This window comes from Dendrobates tinctorius, unplaced genomic scaffold (genome assembly GCF_039654945.1).
Source record: "Dendrobates tinctorius isolate UK_male_01 unplaced genomic scaffold, ASM3965494v1 ptg000087l, whole genome shotgun sequence".
Taxonomy (NCBI): Eukaryota; Metazoa; Chordata; class Amphibia; order Anura; family Dendrobatidae; genus Dendrobates; species Dendrobates tinctorius.
The window spans coordinates 334195-356287 of NW_027361755.1; the positions used below are offsets into that span (position 1 = coordinate 334195).

The 22093-nt window shown below is 46.3% G+C and overlaps 1 protein-coding gene across 7 annotated transcripts in view; it reads left to right on the forward strand.

Annotated features, from left to right (window-relative positions):
• Nucleotides 1–22093, forward strand: part of ZDHHC14 (zDHHC palmitoyltransferase 14) — a 470395-nt gene that overhangs the window by 314011 nt on the left and 134291 nt on the right. For 2 of the 7 annotated variants that reach the window (XM_073585699.1, XM_073585698.1), the window contains exons 7-8: nucleotides 17169–17250; nucleotides 19561–19702. The exons of the other annotated variants lie outside the window; for them this stretch is intronic. In XM_073585699.1, coding sequence (XP_073441800.1) covers nucleotides 17169–17250; nucleotides 19561–19702 — 224 coding nt within the window. The remainder of the gene's footprint in view (nucleotides 1–17168; nucleotides 17251–19560; nucleotides 19703–22093) is intronic. 7 annotated transcript variants of the gene reach the window in all.

A 22093-nucleotide genomic window follows, 5' to 3' on the forward strand; every position in this document is an offset into this window, starting at 1 on the left:
CCCAGAAGGGGGCGGTGACCCAAATCGGGGTGGTAGCCCAAAATGGGGTGGAGTCACAGAAGGGGGCGGTGGCCCAAATTGGGGTGGTTCAGGAAATGGCAGCACTGGTTGCCTCAGTGGGTATGTCTGGGGAACCGCAGTGTGTCTGTATGAGTTTTGAGGAGTGCGGCATGTATTTTCCGGATAATGACGGGCCACAGGTGTGTACCGTGATGCTGCATCGGGAAGGAGTCTCTGGTAGACTGGACTCAGAGAGTGAGGTGACTCTGACAGGAACGCCTCTCGTTTTATCTCTGACCGAGAAAAACGCCAGTGTTTGCTGTAAACATGGGGTCACGGTGAACTATGCCGTAGACAGAGTAATGTTCGAGGGGACCAAAGGTGGTGCGTGCCAAGGGGGCGGGATACCACGGGACTTAGTCTATGCCTTGGAGAGGGGCTGGGACTTTGTTTTGTTTGATGACGTATGGTCCGATGATGGAGACGTTTCGACTGTGGGGCCAGTAGACACTGAGACAGTGACGGCTCCTGACATGGACAGGTCTGATGTAGAAGTGACTGGAAGAAGGGGTACATCTGCCCAACTGACGGACCTGACATCTCTTGACACGACGGATGGTGGGCTGGGAGATGAGGTGACTGGACTAGACACACGGTCAAAGGGTAACTGGAGGGTTCACTCGACTGGTGGGACTGACCTAGTGATACCCTTTGACAATATAATTGAAGCGGTAGTGGTGAGACACGTGCTGGCCAAAAGAGAACAGGATCGTGAGATACAGCTGATAAAGGACAGTGGAAGGACATCTCCAACGGGAAAAAGTCCTGAGACAAATGGCCGAGCACAGGGTTGAGGAGCTCGAGAAAGAGGTCTTAGAGCTCAAAGAAACTGTAAGTGGTCTTCTGCGGGAGAAGAACTTGGACAGTGATGAACAGCGGCCGGGTCCGACTGGTGGTGGAACGGAGCTGCCGGTGCCCATCTTGGCAGACGGTCATGGAGAGATGAGATCTCATGAGGTTGAGGAGCTGAGAACTGAAGAAGACAGTCACCCGGTAGGGGCAACTAGTGAGGGAAGTGTCCGTGGTAAAGCCAGAGCCTCCTGGTCTGGAAGAGAGCAAGGCCACGACCTTCGAGTTTGTGATTGATGTACCAGAAGACATGCAAGAAGTCTGTGCTGAGGCAGGTGTGCATGAGGCTTTCAAAGAGGCGGTCAAAGCGGGTAAGGTGCACTGGACGCCTGAGACTCAGTAGTTGGTGATATCAGCCAGGGAAGACACAGCAAAGTGGGTGGCTGTCCTGAAAAACTTGCATCTGCAATATCTTCACACCAAACAGCTGGTTAGGCACAGTAATATGAAAGCTGCTCGACGCCTAGAGTTAGCAAGAGAGGCTATGGATCGGCTGGGTTTGCTGAAAGATGTAGTTCTGGTTCCCAAAGGTCTGATTGGGAGAATCATTGGAAGATTCGGGAAGGTAATGTAAGACCTTGTGAATATCTCCGGTGTGGTGAGGGTGAGGGTCCCTCCTGATGATGACCAGGTATCCAATGAAGTGGGTAGGATCCCCATCATGGTGGTTGGCTCAGTGGAGAGCCTGAGAGACTTTCGGATGCTCGTGGAGTATCGAGTGGGGTACCTGCAAGAGATTGAGCAGTTGAGGCTGGACCATCGGCCAATCAATAAAGTACGGAATACCTGGTGGTGGCCGCCTTCAACCCAAGATGTAAGGACCCGAAGGGTTCCTCCAAGCAGTGACTTGGCAGGTGGCCGAAGAATGTCAGCAAGTGGTAGTTCAACTGGCAGGACGACGTTGAGAGACCGTAGTTCCTATGAGACGATGAATGAGTCAGACTCAGGCTTAACTAAGACTTATGACCGCTGGGGGCGGGGGAGGCCTAACGTAGAGATGAGGCCGTAAGACGGATAGAGACAGTTCTCTCGACCTGTCGGGCAAGGTGTAGTGAGAGCCTGGTGTAAGGTTGTGTGTTGAACCCCACAAGTTTGAACAGAGGGGGGAGGTATGTGGTGTAGTGACCACTGTGTCCACTAGGAGACGCTGTATGGATGTCCCAGGAGAGTGGATGAATGGCGAAATACGGAATGACCGTTATGTATCTCAAGGTGGGTGGCCTTGAGATGGAGATTTATGTGTGTGTTAATCAGCTGTGATACTGCAGAGGTGCTGGTTCAATGTGTCAGGAACTAGTTACCTCCAAACCCACCCAGGGGGTGTTTATTAACGCTGTCGTAAAAAGTGTAAATTGTTGAAGGACCTGTGAGGAGGTCATAGTCATGTGACCCGGTGGGCGTGGCTATGGACCATATAATGTGGCCAGGGTAGGTCACGTGGGGTGAATGCTGGGTCCTGGTTGGTTCAGTGTGGAAGGCACTGTCTGAGTGAGATGGGGCTGCCTTCTGACATCTGACAGCAAGTGAACGCTGTGTTAATGGCTGCACGTGCCTGATAGTTCCCTGGAGGGAATGGATGTCTGCAGTATGCTAAAGGAACTATGAGTGACCCTGACGTGGGTGAGATAACTGAGGCTAGAAAGCCTGTGTATGTTTAACCTGTGTGACCACAGGGATTACAGAGCTGAACTCTGGCATGGACGCTTTGCTGTTATATGAACTTTATGTTGCTTCTATGGGTTTGTGCTGCTGAATAAACCACATGGACTGTTATGAGTTTATGGAAAACCTGTGCCGGATCTGATTTTGTGGCTGCTGAGCGAATATCCCATACTTGAATGACAGCGCTACCTCACAACGCTCTGGTCCGAGTGCCTGCGGCAGTGCCAGGTATTGAGGTGTGAGACTCATGCGAGTTTCTCGCAAGTGTGACCCCAGCCTAACACAGATTTGTGTGTGTGTCATTAACACTTTATGTACCATTTTATTATGTTTATTACTAATCATCGGGCTTGATATTATCTAGCTATAGATATATCTAACTATCTATGTATAGATATCTATCCATCTATCTAGAGATATATTTCTCTATCCATCTATCTATATATATATAAAATTGAATGTATGTGTGTATCACCAACCAATCACGAAGCATCTTTCATTTCACCAGAGCTGTTTAAAAGAAGCTGAGCTGTGATTGGTTGCTATGAGCAACAGTTTTCCCACTCGACAACACCTCAGCAGACACTGACCGGGTGGGAGAAATCTAGCATCCCCGGAAACATAAGCTCCCAGCCATTGTCTGCCCCCCAGAAAGGAGCAGAGAGCACATGACGGAAATCAATCACCCCCTCCCTGCCCATATACCCATCACACATCCTCCATCCCATAGGCACTTCTTCCCTCTTAAAGGAATCTCCGGTTTGGAAGTTAGGGCAAATCCCTCAGTGATTGGATTCTGACCCCAGGCTTCTATTAAAGGGATCATTGGTATGGAAGTCAGGGCAAATCCACTCAGCCCTCTGGTTCTGAAGCCAGGCCTCTCTTAAAGAGATCCCCGGTATCAGCGCTCTGGTTGTGACCCCAGGCTGACGGGATATTAGGGGTAGTAGTCTGGTGGCTCTGGCTGACGGGATGATGTGGGATATTATAGTGAATGTGGCCATGCAGAGTGGGCGGGGCTCTACACTCAGATAGAGATATATATATATATCTCCGTATTTTTCGCTTTATAAGACGCACCTGATTATAAGACGCACCCCCAAATTTGTTGAAGAAAAAGAGAAATTTTTTTTATGTTAAATGGGGGTCTGTCTTATAATGCCAGTGTCCGTCTTAAAAATCATATATGTCCTTCATCTTGGTATCTATTAAACCCCCATCCTGGCACATGGCCCCCTTGTGCTGTCACATGGCCCCCTTGTGCTGCTACACTGGCACATTGCCCCCCTGTGCTGCTGGCACACTGCCCCACTGTGCTGCTGGCATGCACATGGCTCTCACATCCAATCATGGATATGCCCCCCTGTGCTGCTGGCACGCGCATGGCCCCCTTATCCCATCCTGGATATGCCCCCTATGCTGCTGGCACACACATGAGCCCCACATCCCATCCTGGATATGCCCCCTGTGCTGCTGGCACGCACATGGCCCCCCATCCCATCCTGGATATGCCCCCCTGTGCTGCTGGCACGCACATGGCCCCCTTATCCCATCCTGGATATGCCTACTATGCTGCTGGCACGCACATGGCCCCCTTATCCCATCCTGGATAATGCCCCCTATGCTGCTGGCACGCACATGGCCCCCACATCCCATCCTGGATATGCCCCCTATGCTGCTGGCACAAACATGGCCCCCCACATCCCATCCTGGATATGCCCCCCTGTGCTGCACCCCCCTGTGCTGCTGGCTGCACATGATAAAATAACAAACAGTTAACTCACCTTCCGATGATGGCTCCGTGCTCCCCCACAGCTCTTCCTGTGTCTGTGCTGACATCCAGGAGCTGCTCATACAGGCATTTCATTGTAGCTGCAGGACCTTCCATCACATGACCGCAGTTCTGCACACTGGGAGTCACGTGACCGCATGTCCTATTGGCACAGACACAGAAAGAGCCAGGGGAAAGCTGGGAGCATGGAGCCATCATCAGAAGGTGACTATAGTCAATCAATCAATCAAATTTATTATCGCCAAGTACATATTACATATATACAAGGAATTCTTTGTGGCAAAGAGGCAACATAATATATAACAACAGATACAACAAGTAACATCTAACAAGACAGATACAGTATATAGTCTACACATGACGATTTAATTGTTGAACGGAGAGTGGATAGAAGCTGTTCATATGGCGGTTGGTGCTGCATTTGGGGACTCTGAAGCGACGTCCTGAAGGGAGTAGTTGGAATGAGGAGTGTCCCGGGTGAGAGGGATCGGATGAAATTTTCAATGCGTGGGATCGAATACTCTTATCATAAAGATCCTGGATTTTAGGCAGGGGGGAGCCTATAATTCTCTCTGCTGTTCTGAAAGTCCTTTGTAAGCGGAGTTTGTCATGCGCAGTGGCTCCCCCATACCAGACTATCAGAGAGGAACAAATCACAGATCTGATGACAGCATTAAAGAATAAGATCAGCAGATTCTTAGACAAACCATATCTTTTCAGCTGACGCAGGAAGAACATCCTCTGTTGTGCTTTTCTTATAACAGCATCCACGTTTTTCCCCCATTTAAGATCATGAGAGATGATAACACCAAGGAATTTGGTCTCTGTGACCCTAAGAACCACTTCGTCATGGATGTAGATTGGAAGTATCTCATGTTGATCTTTCCTAAAATCCACAACCATCTCAGCAGTTTTTTTGTGTTGAGTACAAGATTATTGGCTTTACACCAGTCACATATTCTTTCCACCTCACTCCGATACAAGTCTTCAGCATTTCCCCTGATGAGACCAATCAGTGTCATATCATCGGCAAATTTCAAGATTTTTACTGAGTCTGCTGAAGAGATGCAATCATTCGTATAGAGAGAAAACAGTAACGGGGACAAAACACACCCCTGAGGTGCCCCAATGTTTGTGACCAAGGTGTCCGAAGTGAATGGTCCAACTTTTACACTCTGTATCCTGGCTGTCAGGAAGTTATAAATCCACAAGCATAAGTTGAGAGGGACTCCAAGAGCTACCATTTTCTTATGAAGTAAATTCGGATCAATGGTATTGAACGCTGAGCTAAAGTCCATGAAAAGAATCCGGACATATGAGTGCCGTTCATCTGTATGATCCAAAATGTACTTCAGTGCCAGATTGACAGTGTCGTTTGCCGAACGGGGCAGTGGGGGGAGAGTGCAGGCACATGCAATATGCGTTGCTCCCCTGTCCACCAACTTGGCGCGGCTTCAGCACCGAGGTGATGGACAGCGGGTGCAGTGAATATTACATGAGCCTAATGAGCAGGAGCACTGACACCTGCTGTCTCTGCAGCTGGCAGCCAGTCCACCCCAGCTCCCTGACACAACTCCAGATCTGCACGCCCCTCCCCTCTACAGCACACATTCGGATTATAAGACGCACCCCCCTCTTTCCTCCAAAATTTGGGGGAACAAAAGTGTCTTATAATCCGAAATAGATATAGAGATATACCATATATACTCGAGTATAAGCCGACCCCCCTAATTTTGCCACAAAAAACTGGGAAAACTTATTGACTCGAGTATAAGCCTAGGGTGGAAAATGCAGCAGCTACTGGAAAATCTCAAAAATAAAAATGGATACCAATAAAAGTAAAATTAATTGAGACATCAGTAGGATAAATGTTTTTGAATAGCCATACTGAATCAGGAGTCCTATATAATGCTCCATACAGTTCATGATGGGCCCCATAAGATGCGCCATACAAAATACACCCCATATAATGCTGCACAAAGGTTAATAATGGCCCCATAAGATGCTCCCTAGAATAATATGCCCCATATGCTGTTCCATAAAGGTTATGGCCCCATAAGATGATCCATAGATTATGCCCCATATGCTGCCTCATAAGATGATCCATAGAATATGCTGCCTGTTAGGGTTCTAGGTAGAAACCCGAGAGTGGACCCTCTGGGTCGTGGCTCCAAAGCCCCCGAGGGCGAGCGGACCAGGTGATGACCACCCCCTATACAGGGAGTGTTAGGGGCAGGCCCAAGGGAGATGGAACCACGACAGCCGGAACCAAAGGGACGACCCGGGGTGAATACAGGAGAGCAGATCAGAGTGTGGGAGTGTGTACGAGGGATTGAGTGGATCCAAGGCAGGAGGAAACAGGCTGAGGAAGTCAGAAGGATCAGGAAGGAGCCGGGACCAAAAGCTGGAAAGGAAGATGAGCACAAGGAGATTAGGGAAGACTGGCCTAGGGGTAAAGACAGCACAAGATAGGGGAAGGAGCGTAATGCACAGGAGGCAGGCAATTATAGAGGCAGCAGGACAGGCGGGGAACCGGCACAAGGAAACACAGGAGGATGAAATAGAGGAACAGGAGAGGGAGGTAGGCAATAGCAGGGAGACACAGGAACAGGCTTCCAGACGGGGAACAAGACAGAGTGCAGCACAGAGGTTGCGTGGGGAACTGATAGCCGAGGATGACCATGCGCAAGGATTGCAGGCGCCACGGACTATGACAAACGGGCGTCTTACCTGTCCCGACGCCAAGCAGAAATACCCGGTGGGTGCCGCCATGATGGGGCGGGGCCACCGGGTCACGTTCCCCCAGGATGCACAGCGGCTGAGGAAGGGCGAGCGCGATTGCGCGGACCTCTGACACGCCGAGACCCTGCAAAGCCAGACAGGGGACGGCGCGAGAGTGGAGAGGGAGAGCGCCGGCAGGGGGAGGACCCCAGGTGAGCGCTGGGGGGTGCAACACTGCCCCATAAGATGCTCCATAGATTATGCCCCCATATGCTGCCCCCATAAGATGCTCCATGGATTATGCCCCCGTATGCTGCCCCCATAAAATCAGGGCCGCCATCAGGGCATGACAGCCCTTACTGCTGTATGGGGCCCCGTGAACAGCAGTACAGAAGGGGGCCCCGCAGATCAGGGGCCCCGCTCCTGTGTTTCCAGTCATCGGGCCCCAAGTTCTGCATGTCATGGGGCGCCAGGCGGACCCCAAGTGTGCGCTGAGGCCGGGCCTGCAGCGCACACATCAGCAGAGTGGCCACAGCAGCCGACATCAGAGCTACAGAAGAGCTGAAGGACCTGTGGTGACGTCATCATTACCACAGGCTTTCACCATTGATCAGCCCGCCCCTGATCACATGACGATGTCACCACAGGTCCTTTCAGCTCAGCTCACACAGCTGCAGCTCCATCTTCAACGCAGGAGCGAGGCCAGGTAAGAAAAAAGTTTTTATTTTACTTTATTATTGAAAGGGGCAATATGTTTCCCTGGCAGAATGGAGACTCGGGGGCAGGATTGGATACACACAGGGACAAATATGGAGAGATGGGGGCAGAATGCAAGACTTGGGGGCAGAATGCAAGACATGATGGGGCAGAATGCAGGACATGATGGGGCAGAATGCAGGACATGATGGGGCAGAATGCAGGACATGATGGGGGCAGAATGCAGGACATGATGGGGGCAGAATGCAGGACATGATGGGGGCAGAATGCAGGACATGATGGGGGCAGAATGCAGGACATGATGGGGGCAGAATTCAGGACATGATGGGGGCAGAATGCAGGACATGATGGGGGCAGAATGCAGGACATGATGGTGGCAGAATGCAAGACATTGGGGCAGAATGTGACAGTAAGACACAGTAGGGGAAAGAATGCGAGATATGGGGGCAGAATGTGACAGTGAGATACAGGAGGGGGCAGAATGTGACAGTGAGACACAGGAGGGGCAGAATGTGACAGTGAGACACAGGAGGGGGCAGAATGTGACAGTAAGACATAGGAGGGGGCAGAATGTGAGACACGGGCAGAATTGACATGGGGCAGAATGTCACAGTAAGACACAGGAGGGAGCAGAATGTGAAAGTGAGACACAGGATGGTGCAGGATCATGGGGCATGATGGATACGATGTAGACGGGGCAGGATCGGGAGATCATATGGGGGCAGAATGGATACGCATGAGGGCAGGATGAGAGAAAATATGGCTGAAGCCAGGAATGAGACACACGGGGGCCAAGATGGGGGATATTATTACCATAGGGCTAATTAAGGGATATTATTACTGTAGTGATGTATTTATTTTATTTTTTTGAGGATACTGTTTTAAATGGGGGGGGCAGTCCTGTTACTGTGCAGAGCGACACTGTCGCCTTTTTTTCTCCATCTGGTGTAGTGTAGAAGTTGGGAAAAAAATAAGTAATGTGTTCTGCAAGCGGAGCTCTAGATAACTGTTATTTCCTGCAGAGACGATCCCCAGCTGGAAGACGTAATGGCGTTGTGTGCTGGATGAAAGATGAAAAACAAAGATGAAGAACTTCACCTAGAGACGTCAATGGTGGAGTCAGTGTGTTACCTATACACTGACACTATACGCTATATACACAGTGCCTTTGTACAATGTCACCAGTGATCACTGTGTTATCTGTACACTGACACTATATACAGAGCTCATGTGTATAATGTTACCAGTGGTCACTCTATTACCTATACACTATATACAGAGTGCCTTTGTACAATGTCACCAGTGATCTCTGTATTTACCTGTACACTGGCACTATATACAGTGGTCCTGTGCATAATGTCATCGGTGATCAATGTATTACCTGTACACAGACACTACATGCTAAGTACAGATCTCCTGTGTATAATAGCACTTATGGTGATAGTATTATGTTTTTTTATTAATGATCAGTATTGTAGTATTCAGTCACCATGTGGTGGTAATGTGGTCTGGGCATGGTGTCGTGGTATTTGTTCCTTGTATGTGCTATTATTCTGTCACTGGTGGTAATATTTGGTCTGGTCATGGTGTGGCTGTATTTGTTACTTGTATGTGATATTATTAGTCACCATGTGGTGGTAATATGTGGTTGGGACATGGTGTGGTGGTATTTGTCCCTTGTATGTGCTATTATTCTGTCTCTGGTGGTAATATGTGGTCTGGTCATGGTGTGGCTGTATTTGTTTCATGTATGTGGTATTATAGGTCACTATGTGGTGGTAATATGTGGTCTGGTCACGGTGCAGTGGTAATTGTTCCTTGTATGTGATATTATTCGGTCACTATGGTAGTAATATGTGGTCTGGTCATGGTGTGGCTGTGTTTGTTCCTTGTATGTGGTATTATAGGTCACTATGGGGTGGTAATATGTGGTCTGGACATGGTGTGGTGGTATTTGTCCCTTTGGATGTGATATTATTGGTCATTTTAAAAATTGAAAAATAAAAAAAAAAATATCCCTAAATTGTATTGGATATTTTAGCAAATGTTTAATAGGTTAGCTTAGAGTAGGGCTCGGCCAAAAGAGTCTACCTTGTCGTGGTGGCAGATTTAAAAAATCTTTTGGCCAAAAACAAGAGCTGCTGGCTAGATGTGTGATCTGGTAATGGAAACTTAATGTGTGATTGATGAGAAGTGCAGTTTTTCCAAGAGAGAGTGGTGGGACTATGGACAGTTTGAGGGGTGGAGGCGGGGCTGGGGTGGAGCCTGGGCGGAGTCTCAAGGGGGCCCCGAAAATTTTGCCAGTATGGGGCCCCGAAATTCCTAGTGGCAGCCCTGCATAAAATGCTCCATAGAATATGCCCCCATATGCTGCTACCATATGCTGCTCCATGGATTATGCCCCCATATGCTGCTCCATATATTATGCCCCCATATACTGCTCCATAGATTATGCCCCCATAAGATGCTCCATAGATTATGCCCCCATAAGATGCTCCATAGATTATGCCCCCATATGCTGCTCCATGGATTATGCCCCCATATGCTGTTCCATAAATTATGGCCCCATATGCTGCCCCCATAAGATGCTCCATAGATTATACCCCCATATGCTGCTCCATAGATTATACCCCCATATGTTGCTCCACATATCATGCCCCCATATGCTGCCCCCATAAGATGCTCCATACATTATACCCCCTTATGCTGCTCCATAGATTATGCCCCCATATGCTTCCGCTGCAAATAAAAATTAAAAAAATGACATACTCACCTCTCCGTTGCTGCTGCCTCCGGACCCGGCACCTGAGACGTTCACCTGTCCTGCGTCCATCGCTGCTCGCCGGCCGCCGCTGTCTGCCACGTCATTGGTCAGTGACGTTCAGGCAGCAGAGGGCGCGACACTCACTAACCACGTCACTGCGCCCTCTGATGTCTGAATGTCACTGACAAGAGGACACATCAGACAGCAGCAAGCACCGATGGACCGGGGACAGGTTAATATAGCCTATACTTACCCCGTCCTGGCTTGGTCTCTGCAGTCTCGTTCTCCCACGATCTCCCTTCCTGCCTTCAGCGGTCACGTGTGCATATTCATGAGTGTAATGAGCGATACCATGTGACCGCTGAAGGCAGGAAGGGAGACCGTGGGAGAACGGGACTGCAGAAACCGAGCCAGGACTGGGTAAGTATGACCTGTGACACCCCCGCCCACCCCCAGGTATATGACTCGAATATAAGCCGAGAGGGGGACTTTCAGCCCAAAAAAATGGGCTGAAAATCTCGGCTTATATTCAAGTATATACGGTAATTATTATAATTTGTTATAACTAACCGTAGTTAGTTACTATGCCCGAGCAACGCCGGGTTCTTCACCTAGTCTATAGATATATCTAACTATCTATAGATAGATATACTGTATCTATCCATCTATCTTATAGATAGATCTGGCAAACTATCTGTGTGCGTAAACATTATTCTTCATTGGAGTATGTAAAAGAGGTTGGACAAGGAAATGACATTACAGTTCTTTTTTTTTTGTTAATATATCTTTATCTAGCTTACAAAAACGCACACTGGTCCGCATGAAAATCCGCATCAAAAACGCACAATCTTTAACTGCGTTTTCTGCCAAGAGATGCAGAATCTGCGCATAAAAAATTCCACAGGCAAATCTGCAACGGGTGCACATACCCGATATTTCCTTCAGTTTTAGTTTTTTTCTATTTCCAGAAAACCCCTTTTAGGCTGTGTGCCCACGTAAGCATTTTTAAGCATTTTTCGGGGTCAAACCGCTTTAAAAATGCTTAAAATAAGCATCCCATTCATTTTAATGCATTTTGGCCTTTTTGTGCCAATGGATGCGTTTTTTCTCCTTCGCCTCATTGGGGGACACAGATACTGTGGGTGTATGCTTCTGCCGCTAGGAGGCTGACACTAAGTGAAAAAAAGAGGGTATCTCCCCCTCCGCCGTATACACCCTCGCCCCTATTGCGGGCGGAAATCAGTTTTTTGCTTAGTGTCCATGGAGGCACACGTCTGGTTTTTCTCCAGACTTGTTTTGTCTTTTTCCCATGAAGATGAGACAGGGGCAACGGATCCTATTGAAAGGGTCCGATTTCCCCAAACCAACAATGGGCGAGCACGTGCGAGTGTCCCTCCATGTATCCTCTCCCGTGTCGTGGGACACAATGCCGAACTTAGCCCTGACCACCCCTAGGTATTGAAACCATGGGCTGTACAGAGGCACAAGACTAGTCCGTGCGGCCCCCACTGCTCCACCAATGCTTAGACTGCGGTGCTGCAAGGTGGCGGACGGTCCCTCTCCTCACCCCCTGAAGGGGTTAGATGGAGCTAGGGTGCCTGCACCGTCCTATTTATTATCGAGGCCCCCTCACATACCTGCACTCAGGCTGAAGAGGATCATCGGTGAGGAGAGGGTCTGGGAGGGCTCCTGCAAAGATCCGAGGGCTAGAGCCCTCAGCCGGCAGAAGCCACTGGTCATGCAAGGCAAGAGTGGCTGGATCTGTCAGGCGGCGCCGCTCTGGTTAGTAGCGCCATGTTTTGTCAGCGCCATGGAACCGCCCCCCCCGGTTGGGTAGGGGAAAAATTGAGACCGCGGCTTTAGCTAGAGCTAGGCCGCGGCCGGAAGTCCCGCCTCTGGGCCGCGCTTAATTTCCGGCGGCCCGCCCCGCACTGGGCGGCGGTAAAGAAATTTAGGCCCCGGCTTCGGAGCGCGGCTAGGCCGCAGAACGGAAGTTCCGCCCCTAGAGTGGTTTTACATGCTGGTGACTCTCACAGCTGGTGGCGCACGATTTGAAGGTGGAAGCATCCAGGATGGGGGGGGGGCGCTGGACTGGGGTAAGTGCTGCCCGAGAGGCCACGCTATAGGGGAACTGAGGTGCTACCTCCTCCCCCCTCCCCAGCAGCGGACAGATAGAGCATGTCCGATAAAGCAAAGACACACACGTTCTTTTACGATGCATGCATCTCTTGTCGGGCACAGAGCAAGCGATTATGCGAAGCCTGCGAATCCGAATGCGCCCAGGAGCCCTCTCCTGCGACTGACCAATGTGTCGAATCCCCCAGAGTGGGCCCTAATTACTGTCACAGTCCATGGTGTCGCTTACGAGAGCAATAGAATCCCTTCAAGTACCAGATAGGGGCAGGGACAATGGCTCGCCGGCCTTAAAGGGAACCTCCACCTCACAAGAGCCTCCAGCCTGCAGGAGCCTCTCTCACTCCAGGCAGACCAGAAGGAAACGAATCCACACGGTGTTGCCCAGTCCATCCGGTGCCTTGGCATCCGTAAGCTCTGCTTCTCGCTCCCCGTCACCAGTGGTTGATAGCGAGCAGACCTCAGATTGCGACTCAGAAGACTTTCATCCAGGGAGTCTCCCACTTGGTACCTCCCTATTAGGCGCCTATGGACGCTTGGGACCTTAACCTGGTCCTAAGTGTTCTGCAGGAAGCTCCATTTGAACCGCTTCAGGATATCTCCTTGAGGTACCTTTCCTGGAAAGTGGTGTTCCTAGTGGCCATCACTTCTATCAGGCGGGTTTCAGAACTGGCAGCCCTATCCTGCCAAGCCCCGTTCCTCACTTTCCATAAGGATAAGGTGGTGCTCAGACCAGCCCCTCCTTTTCTGCCGAAAGCCGTGTCCTCATTTCACATTATTGAAGATGTTGTCTTGCCTTCATTTTGTCCAGCACCGGTGCACCGTGTGGAAAAGGCTCTTCACACGTTAGACCTGGTAAGAGCCCTCCGGAGATACGTGTCGAGGACAGCACCCTTTCGTCAGACGGACACGCTGTTCGTGCTCCCCGAAAGTCGACCATAGCCAGGTGGATTCGTTTGACTATTCAGGAGTCCTACTTCATAAGAGGCACGCCGATTCCAGCAGGGATCAGAGCGCACTCTACTCGGGCAGTGGGCGCCTCTTGGGCGCATTGGCACCAGGCATCGACGGAAAAGGTTTGCAAGGCAGCAACCTGGTCCAGCCTGCACACATTTGCCAAACATTATAATATCCATGCTCAGGCCTCGGCGGATGCGAGCCTGGGTAGAAGGATTCTCCAAGCAGCGGTGGCGCACCTTTAAACAAGAGGTGCATGTAGCTTGGATCGGTGAGTCAATCTCCCACCCATGGACTGCTTTAGGATGTCCCACAGTATCTGTGTTCCCCAATGAGGTGAAGGAGAAACATGAATTTTTGTGATCACTCACCGTAAAATCCTTTTCTCCGAGACGCTCATTGGGGGACACAGCAACCACCCTATTAGCCAGTTGGCTCTTGTTTTGTTTAAATTTATATGCATTTACTAATTTGATATAAGGGTGGTGTTTTGGACATGTTGTACCTGTATTAAGACTGATTTTGTTGTCCTCCTACTGTTTTGGCACCAAACTGATTTCCGCCCGCAATAGGGGTGAAGGTGTATATGGCGAGGGTGTATACTTAGTGTCAGCCTCCTAGCGGCAGAAGCATACACCCACAGTATCTGTGTCCCCCAATGAGCGTCTCGGAGAAAAGGATTTTACGGTGAGTTATCACAAAAATCCATGGTTTTTTCCGCATAGGAAACGCTTAGCGGTTAAAAACGCAGCATGCTCATTAATTTTGCGGAAAAGTCCGTGTTTTTAGCTATTTCCTATGAGTCCAGAAGACGCGTGGAAAAAACGCATCAAAAACACGCATTTTTTGAGCAAAAACCACGCGGAAATATAACGCGCGTTTTCTGGGAAGGAGTTCGTTTCTGAAGCAGAAATTTTCTGCATATGTGGGCACATAGCCTTAATGTAGTTAAAAGATAATCCAGCGATATATGAAGATGGCTAACAGCTTGTTTTTAAGTTACAACAGCTGGACTTTTTAGTGCTGTATTTTGAGAAGTCCCAGGCACCTCAAGGAAAACACCATGCAAACTTGGCTTCTTGTACCTTCCAGCCATCTAAAGAAACAATATGCGAGGATCAAAGGCACCAGCAATGGCTTAAAATGTTTTTTTATTCATTCAATCATGCTAAAAGACAATACTTGTAATACGACAACGTAGCAACATTTTGGCCATATTACCCTTTATCAAGCAAGACCAGGGGAAGAAAAAAAAACTGTTATTTTGTTGGAATGAATAAAGAGGAAGTTTTATCTCAGCTCTGATGCTTTAAACCCTTGGACGTTTCTTCTAAGGACTCATGCACATAATCGTATTTTTGGTCCGAATGTGATCTGACAAAACACTGGATTGCCCTCTGCCCAATATTATTCTATGAGCCGTGCAGATGTCAGATTTCTTTCCTTCGGAGCAAGCCAATCTGAATAAAATATCCCAGCATGCCTGAGTTGGATCCGATTATCGTATCGCTCTCAACCATATAAGTGAGTCCATGGAAAATGTTGGACTGCACTCAGATGAAATCTGAGTGAGATCAGATTTTCACGGACTGATGCAACTGATATTTTGCTTTTATCCGGTCATTTTGCAAGACTCGTTAAAGGGTTGATTGTCACTTGTGGGATCGCTGCTTCCAATAGGTGGCACTATAGAGTTCAAGTCCTCTTTCTCTCTGAAAAGGCAATTTGCATAGTGTAGATGCAGACATTGTTTCCATCTCCTCTTCCATGAGAATTTGTTTACACTATGATCACACTCTGGTTCGCATTTGCCTGATTCTCTCTGATAAGAGAATATAAGCTTGGTGTGACGCTAGCTCAAGGACTCATTCAGACTTCTGCGTAGCATGTATTTGTTGTATTCAGGTTTTTTTTTGTGGGGGTAGGGTTTCATGGATACATCACGTACCTATTATAATCTATGGTTCTGTTGCCATGTCCATGTTAAAGGACTGTGTCCGTTCAAATTCACGGTTATGTCCTTTTTTTTTTTTTTTTTTTTCCAGCAGTATGGCTGAAAAGGGCCAATACAAGTCTATGGGTCTGCATGTACTGCACATGGATCGCGTCAATGTGCCACCTGTGTCTGGTCCATATTTGTGATTGCAAAGTATAGAATGTTTGGAATATATTTCTTTATTCATCTATGAAAAACACTGATAATAAAAAAATCTGACACACCAATGCATAACTGATACTGGTGCCATTTTTTCCACGTATGTGTTTAAACTCTGACGTGTGAATGAGGCCTTTTGGTGTATTTTCATACTTCAGTTGTATCAGGACAGCCATATACAATTGATGCCAGAGTTGTGCACTTTTAACAGTGCATAATTGCTGCATGCACTTTTGTGATCAGCCTCTTCTGCTAATCCAGTGCAACAACTGATGCACTGGATAACTACACCAGTCAGTTTTTCTTTTGTATTTCTGTACAATGCCGGAGGGAAATAAAGCCTTGTTTTCATTAATCAGGCCTTTAACAGCTGTTGTACCCTGATCAAAGCAGCCTTAGTCAGTAGCGTAGCTACCGGGGGGCATAGGGGGCTTTCACCCCAGGCCCCAAGCTCTGAGGGGGCCCACCCAGAGCTTGGCTACTGTGACTGTATCGCAGCATGCTGACAGTTAAGTTCTGCAACAGAGCAGGGAGAATCGATCTCCCTGCTCTTCCACCTGGCCGCTATTGGGCCCCTGAGCAGGCCGTGAGGGGCAGTGCCAGCAGTGGGCCTCTGCCCATGATCATAAGATCAACTGTATCGGCTGAATGCCGATACATCTGACAGCATTGATGACAGAGGGAGCGCTATGCTCCATCTCCCATCATTCCCCTCTGTGTCTGATGTCACTGATGCCAACACTGACAAGTGGCCACGATTATTATTCTATATAGTTTTCCTATGGGGAGAGCATTATGCTATATGGAGGCCTATGAGGAATGAATTATACTAAATTGAGGATTGTCTGCATTATACTATATGGCCTATGAGGAATGAATTATACTAAATTGAGGATTGTCTGCATTATACTATATGGAGGCTATCTAGAGGGCCATCATACAGTATATATACAGTGAGGGGGCTTTAGACTGTATAAGAGGGCATCATACTGTGTATAGGGGAGCTGTACAGGATTGAGACTAGGGATATTATTAAATGTAAAGTGGCCACTTATTGTTATATGAAAACTCAGGTTACTGTGACTGTCAAAGTGGCACACAAACGGCATTATTACTTTCTAGGGGACAAAATGAAGGCACTGTTTTCTAGGACACTTACATCCGGCATTACCATATTCTAGAGGGTTGCTTTAGAATTTGGAGGGCACAAAATACCACACAGTAGGTGCAGTAATTTGGACACATACAGCAGCAGCTGTTCAGAATTGTGGTATCAGCAGGATGAGGAAGTTGTGGATAAATGGAGACGGTGCAGGAAATGTGAGAAGTGAAATGTGTCTTTGTTGTAATCTCTGCAGCCGCGTCCTAGCTGGAAGAAGTTGTCATGTCAGTTTGGGCCTGATGGAAAAGACAGGAAAAGTGAACGATTCCATCAGAAAGGTTAGCTATACGCCACAATCTATAACTGTGTTTTGTTCTGTAGGACTGATATCTACCACTGACCATATGGCGATAATATCAATATTGGTCTTTTTATAGAAATTATTTTCAACAACACGGTCATCTGCTGAGGTTCTCCTCTACTATTAGGGTGCGTCACCCAGTTGTAATCAAGGTTACCTGGTTAGGGGCCCACTGAGAAGTTTCACCCCCTTCCCTAAACCAAAACCCTACCTACGACTCTTGCACTAGTTAATCAAAGCAAATCAGGAAGGATGTGTGCTGCTCTTGAGAAACAAATGTGTAATATAGCATCACTATATATTTATGTTGTATTGCTCTTCTGTACATGTGGGGGCACATGAAGAAGCCACAGTGAATCTTTGCTTGGGGTGCATAAATGCCTAGCTACAGCTCTGGTCTTATAAGGCTCTGTACTGTTTTCATCAAGCTGAAAAAGCCATGAAAAATAAACATACATAAAGGGGTATTCTGAAGTTATTAACTGGCTTTAGTTTATTAGGCAGCTTGAAAATATGCAAGTTTCATTTGACTTTAATTTTCTATCTGCAGTCATTCTCATGCAATAATTGCTTTTATCGTACATAGTGTAGAGCTTCTTAATGGTGCTCGGCCTCTATTGCCTACCCATACTCTTGAGCCTTGAGTGTGCAGTAGTTAAATTCCAAGACAGGCGTTAACTAGACTGTGCTCTACAGCCCATTTATTTCTATGTTGCAGTTAGGTGCTCACATCCCTCCCAGCTCCTGACAAGCTGCCGTTACAAATGTTTAAAAATCACTTGCCCTGAGCAATCTTCTTACAAAACAGGTCTAATCATGCTCTCACTTTTAAGAGCGGTGAGCTTGCTCAAATGCCCTCTCATCTCTATGTAATTACAGTGACAGCGTGTACATTCAGAACAAACCACTGATGGCTGAACACTTTAGGCTTTGTTTTACATGTGGGGTTTTTGCCCCTCTTGTTGTTTTTTTCTTTTGCTGTAGTGATTGATTTGACTGTAGAAATAAACGCTGCAGGAATTTGTTCACAGATGCCATTTTTCCAGTGTAGATTTTTTTTTTTTTTTTTTTTGCTGCTGCTGCAAAACCCTGTATAAAACTGAGCAAATGGCTGTTTTGTTTTGAATACTCATCATATCGCCCACCATCTGCCAGTCAGATTATTCCGCAATAATGAGTATTCAGACCATATATATCCGAGCATTCCACTCGTTGTATATGTACATTATTGGTTGACCCCGAATGGGATATATATATATATATATATATATATATATATATATAGTGGGTATATACTCAGAGGTTATTGATCCTTTATGTGTCAAAGTGCATCATTTGTCTGAGGGTGATTCCCTGCGTCATCCATTTATTGCTGGGGAAAAGCCTGAGCTAATGTATATATGATGGTCAGAATTTATGCTTCTCATCGTTTTTTCCGTTTATTATATGGTGATTTAACTGATATTATATCCTCTGAGTTCCAGTTTAAGGAGGACTTGTTATCTTGTATTCATCTTCACCATAGTATGCCAACACACTGCCGGTGTGTTCCTATATATGTTTTTAATTGGGGCATAGGGTCCTCCTTATCATAGGATTGCCTTTGTATAGTGCTCGGGGTCCCTTTAGTATCGGGAAAGGGGTTTCCCCAGTGGCTGCAGGGTTTAATAGGGTCCCTAGGGAGAGACATCGTTGAGCGGGGGCGCCACAATGTTCCCCCCTAGTTTGCCAACCTCCGCGGCAAGGAAAGTGAGAGTGCTAGTTTGCGTCAGGGACTCATAGGAAATCTCCATTTTAAAGTTGTCATTTTCTTGGGCACTTTTGTTTTTTGTTGTGTTCACTTTGTGGTATGACCCCCTTTTTTGGTGTTCTTTTATTAATAAAGTATTGTTTTTTTTAGGGTGTTTATGTGATATTCATCTTTTTACTGACCTCACATATCAGACAATAGCATCCCCCGACTGTTGAAAATGCTGCAGCTGTCGACTGTATCATGCTGTATCAGCTTTGATTGGTTTTGGCATCAACCATGGCATTTTAGCCTCTTAGATTCTGCAGTCAATAGTGATTACAGCATCTAAATGGTTAAGAGTGTGGGGGCTCCCTCTTCAACCCCATTGGCACCCTGCGATCTTGATTGTGTGGTCCTGATGTTTGCAATGGCAATACACGGCCAGGTAACACCCTTTGTTTGCTGTCTATAGTAGCCTGTTAAGAAGTTAGAAACATTTAGGTGGTAAAAATATCATTTTTCGTTCCTGTCTTGTCACTTTGTATTCCTGAAAAGCACCCAAATGGTTAATAAACTACCTGACAGCAGTTTTGAATACGTTGAGGGATGCTGTTTTTAAAAATGGTCTTACTTCTGTGGATTTTACGACATATAGGTCCACCAAAGTCACTTCAAATCTGGATAAGTCCCTAAAAAAGTAAGTTTTGTAAATTTCCTTGAAAAATTGCTGCTACAATTTTAAACTTTCTAACATCCTAACAATAAAAGGTTATTTTAAAAATAGTGCTGATGTAAAGCAGACATGAGGGAAATATTTAATGACTTTTTTATGAAGTTGGACTGTCTGGATTAAATGGATAATCATTCAAAGTTTGAAAATTGCTAATTTTTAGGGTTTTTTTGATGAATTTATTATATTTTTATAAATAAACCCAGAAAATATTGCCATAAATTTACCATTAACATAAAGTACAATGTGTCATGAAAAACAATCTGAAAATCAATTAGATCTGTTGAAGTGTTCTAGAGTTATTACCACTTAATGATATTGGTCAGATTTGAAAAATTTGGCCCGTTCACTAAGGGGTTAAAGACATCTCCGTGTTTGTGAGCTAAAGACCTTATTCATTTAACTGACTTTCACGCTGCTTGATAAATATCTTGAGATACGTGTCAGATTATTCTTTGTATATCTGTTAGATCTTAGGGTCCTACATCCTTTACATGAGCCTAAGTAAATTTAGATCAACCTAGTCACCTTTACAATTTTTGGTTTGTGCTGGTCTCGTCTGCTACCTAAAAGTGTTATATTATGACTGTTGCTGAACATCAGTACTTTTAATTTATATAGCCACTTACTAGACATTGAAAGTGTGAAAAAACATGCGTTCCATAAACCGGTCATGCAGCTAGATGGGCCTGAAATATAGTGCCTTTTAACCATGATAAATTATGTACGGTATGTATATTTAATTTTTTAGCAAAATGCATTGCATTCAGATGGCTGTAGTACAGCTACATTTTATAGCATCTATAGTAGCCTCTATACCCAAAATCTAGACAATTCAAGTTAACCCAGCACCAAAAGACCCTAATGGGGATCATAGTGAAGTTCACATGAATTATAGGAAGGTGGCATCCTGTTGTGTTTTTTTTTTTTTTTAACCTAAAAAGTGACCACAGCACAGAATCTCAACGGAGCCATAGTCCTAGTTCACACATTGCAAGTTTGATCAGCAGGGCTGCCACTAGGAATTTCGGGGGCCCATACTGGCAACATTTTCCGGGCCCCCTTGAGACTCCACCCAGGCTCCACCCCAGCCCCGCCTCCACCCCTCAAACTGTCCACAGTCCCACCGCTCTCTTGGAAAAACTGCACTTCTCATCAATCACACATTAGCAGTTCCATTACCAGATCACACATCTAGCCAGCAGCTCTTGTTTTGGCCAAAAGATTTTTTAAATCTGCCACAACGACAAGGTAGACTCTTTTGGCCGGGCCCTACTCTACTCTAACCTATTAAACATTTGCTAAAATATCCAATACAATTTAGGGATATTTTTTATTTTTTCAATTTTTAAAATGACCAATAATATCACATCCAAAGGGACAAATACCACCGCACCATGTCCAGATCACATATTACCACTACATAGTGACCTATAATACCACATACAAGGAACAAACAGCACACCATGACCAGACCACATATTACTACCATAGTGACCGAATAATATCACATACAAGGAACAATTACCACTGCACCATGACCAGACCACATATTACCACCACATAGTGACCTATAATACCACATACATGAAACAAATACAGCCGCACCATGACCAGACCACATATTACCACCACAAAGACAGAATAATAGCACATACAAGAGACAATACCACCATACCATGTCCCAACCACATATTACCACCACATAGTGACCAATAATACCACATATAAGTAACAAATACAGCCACACCAACACCAGACCACATATTACCACCAGTGACAGAATAATAGCACATACAAGGAACAAATACCACGACACCATGCCCAGACAACATATTACCACCACATGGTGACTGAATACTACAATACTGATGATTAATAAAAAAACACAATACTATCACCAGAAGTGCTATTATACACAGGAGATCTGTACTCAGCATGTAGTGTCTGTGTACAGGTAATACAGTGATCACCGGTGACATTATACACAGGAGCTCTGTATATAGTGTCAGTGTACAGGTAATAGTGATCACTGGTGACATTGTACAAAGACACTCTGTGTATAGTGTACAAGTAATACAGTGATCACTGGTGACATTATACAGTGGGGAAAAAAAGTATTTAGTCAGTCAGCAATAGTGCAAGTTCCACCACTTAAAAAGATGAGAGTCGTCTGTAATTTACATCATAGGTAGACCTCAACTATGGGAGACAAACTGAGAAAAAAAAATCCAGAAAATCACATTGTCTGTTTTTTTTTCATTTTATTTGCATATTATGGTGGAAAATAAGTATTTGGTCAGAAACAAGCAATCAAGATTTCTGGCTCTCACAGACCTGTAACTTCTTCTTTTAGAG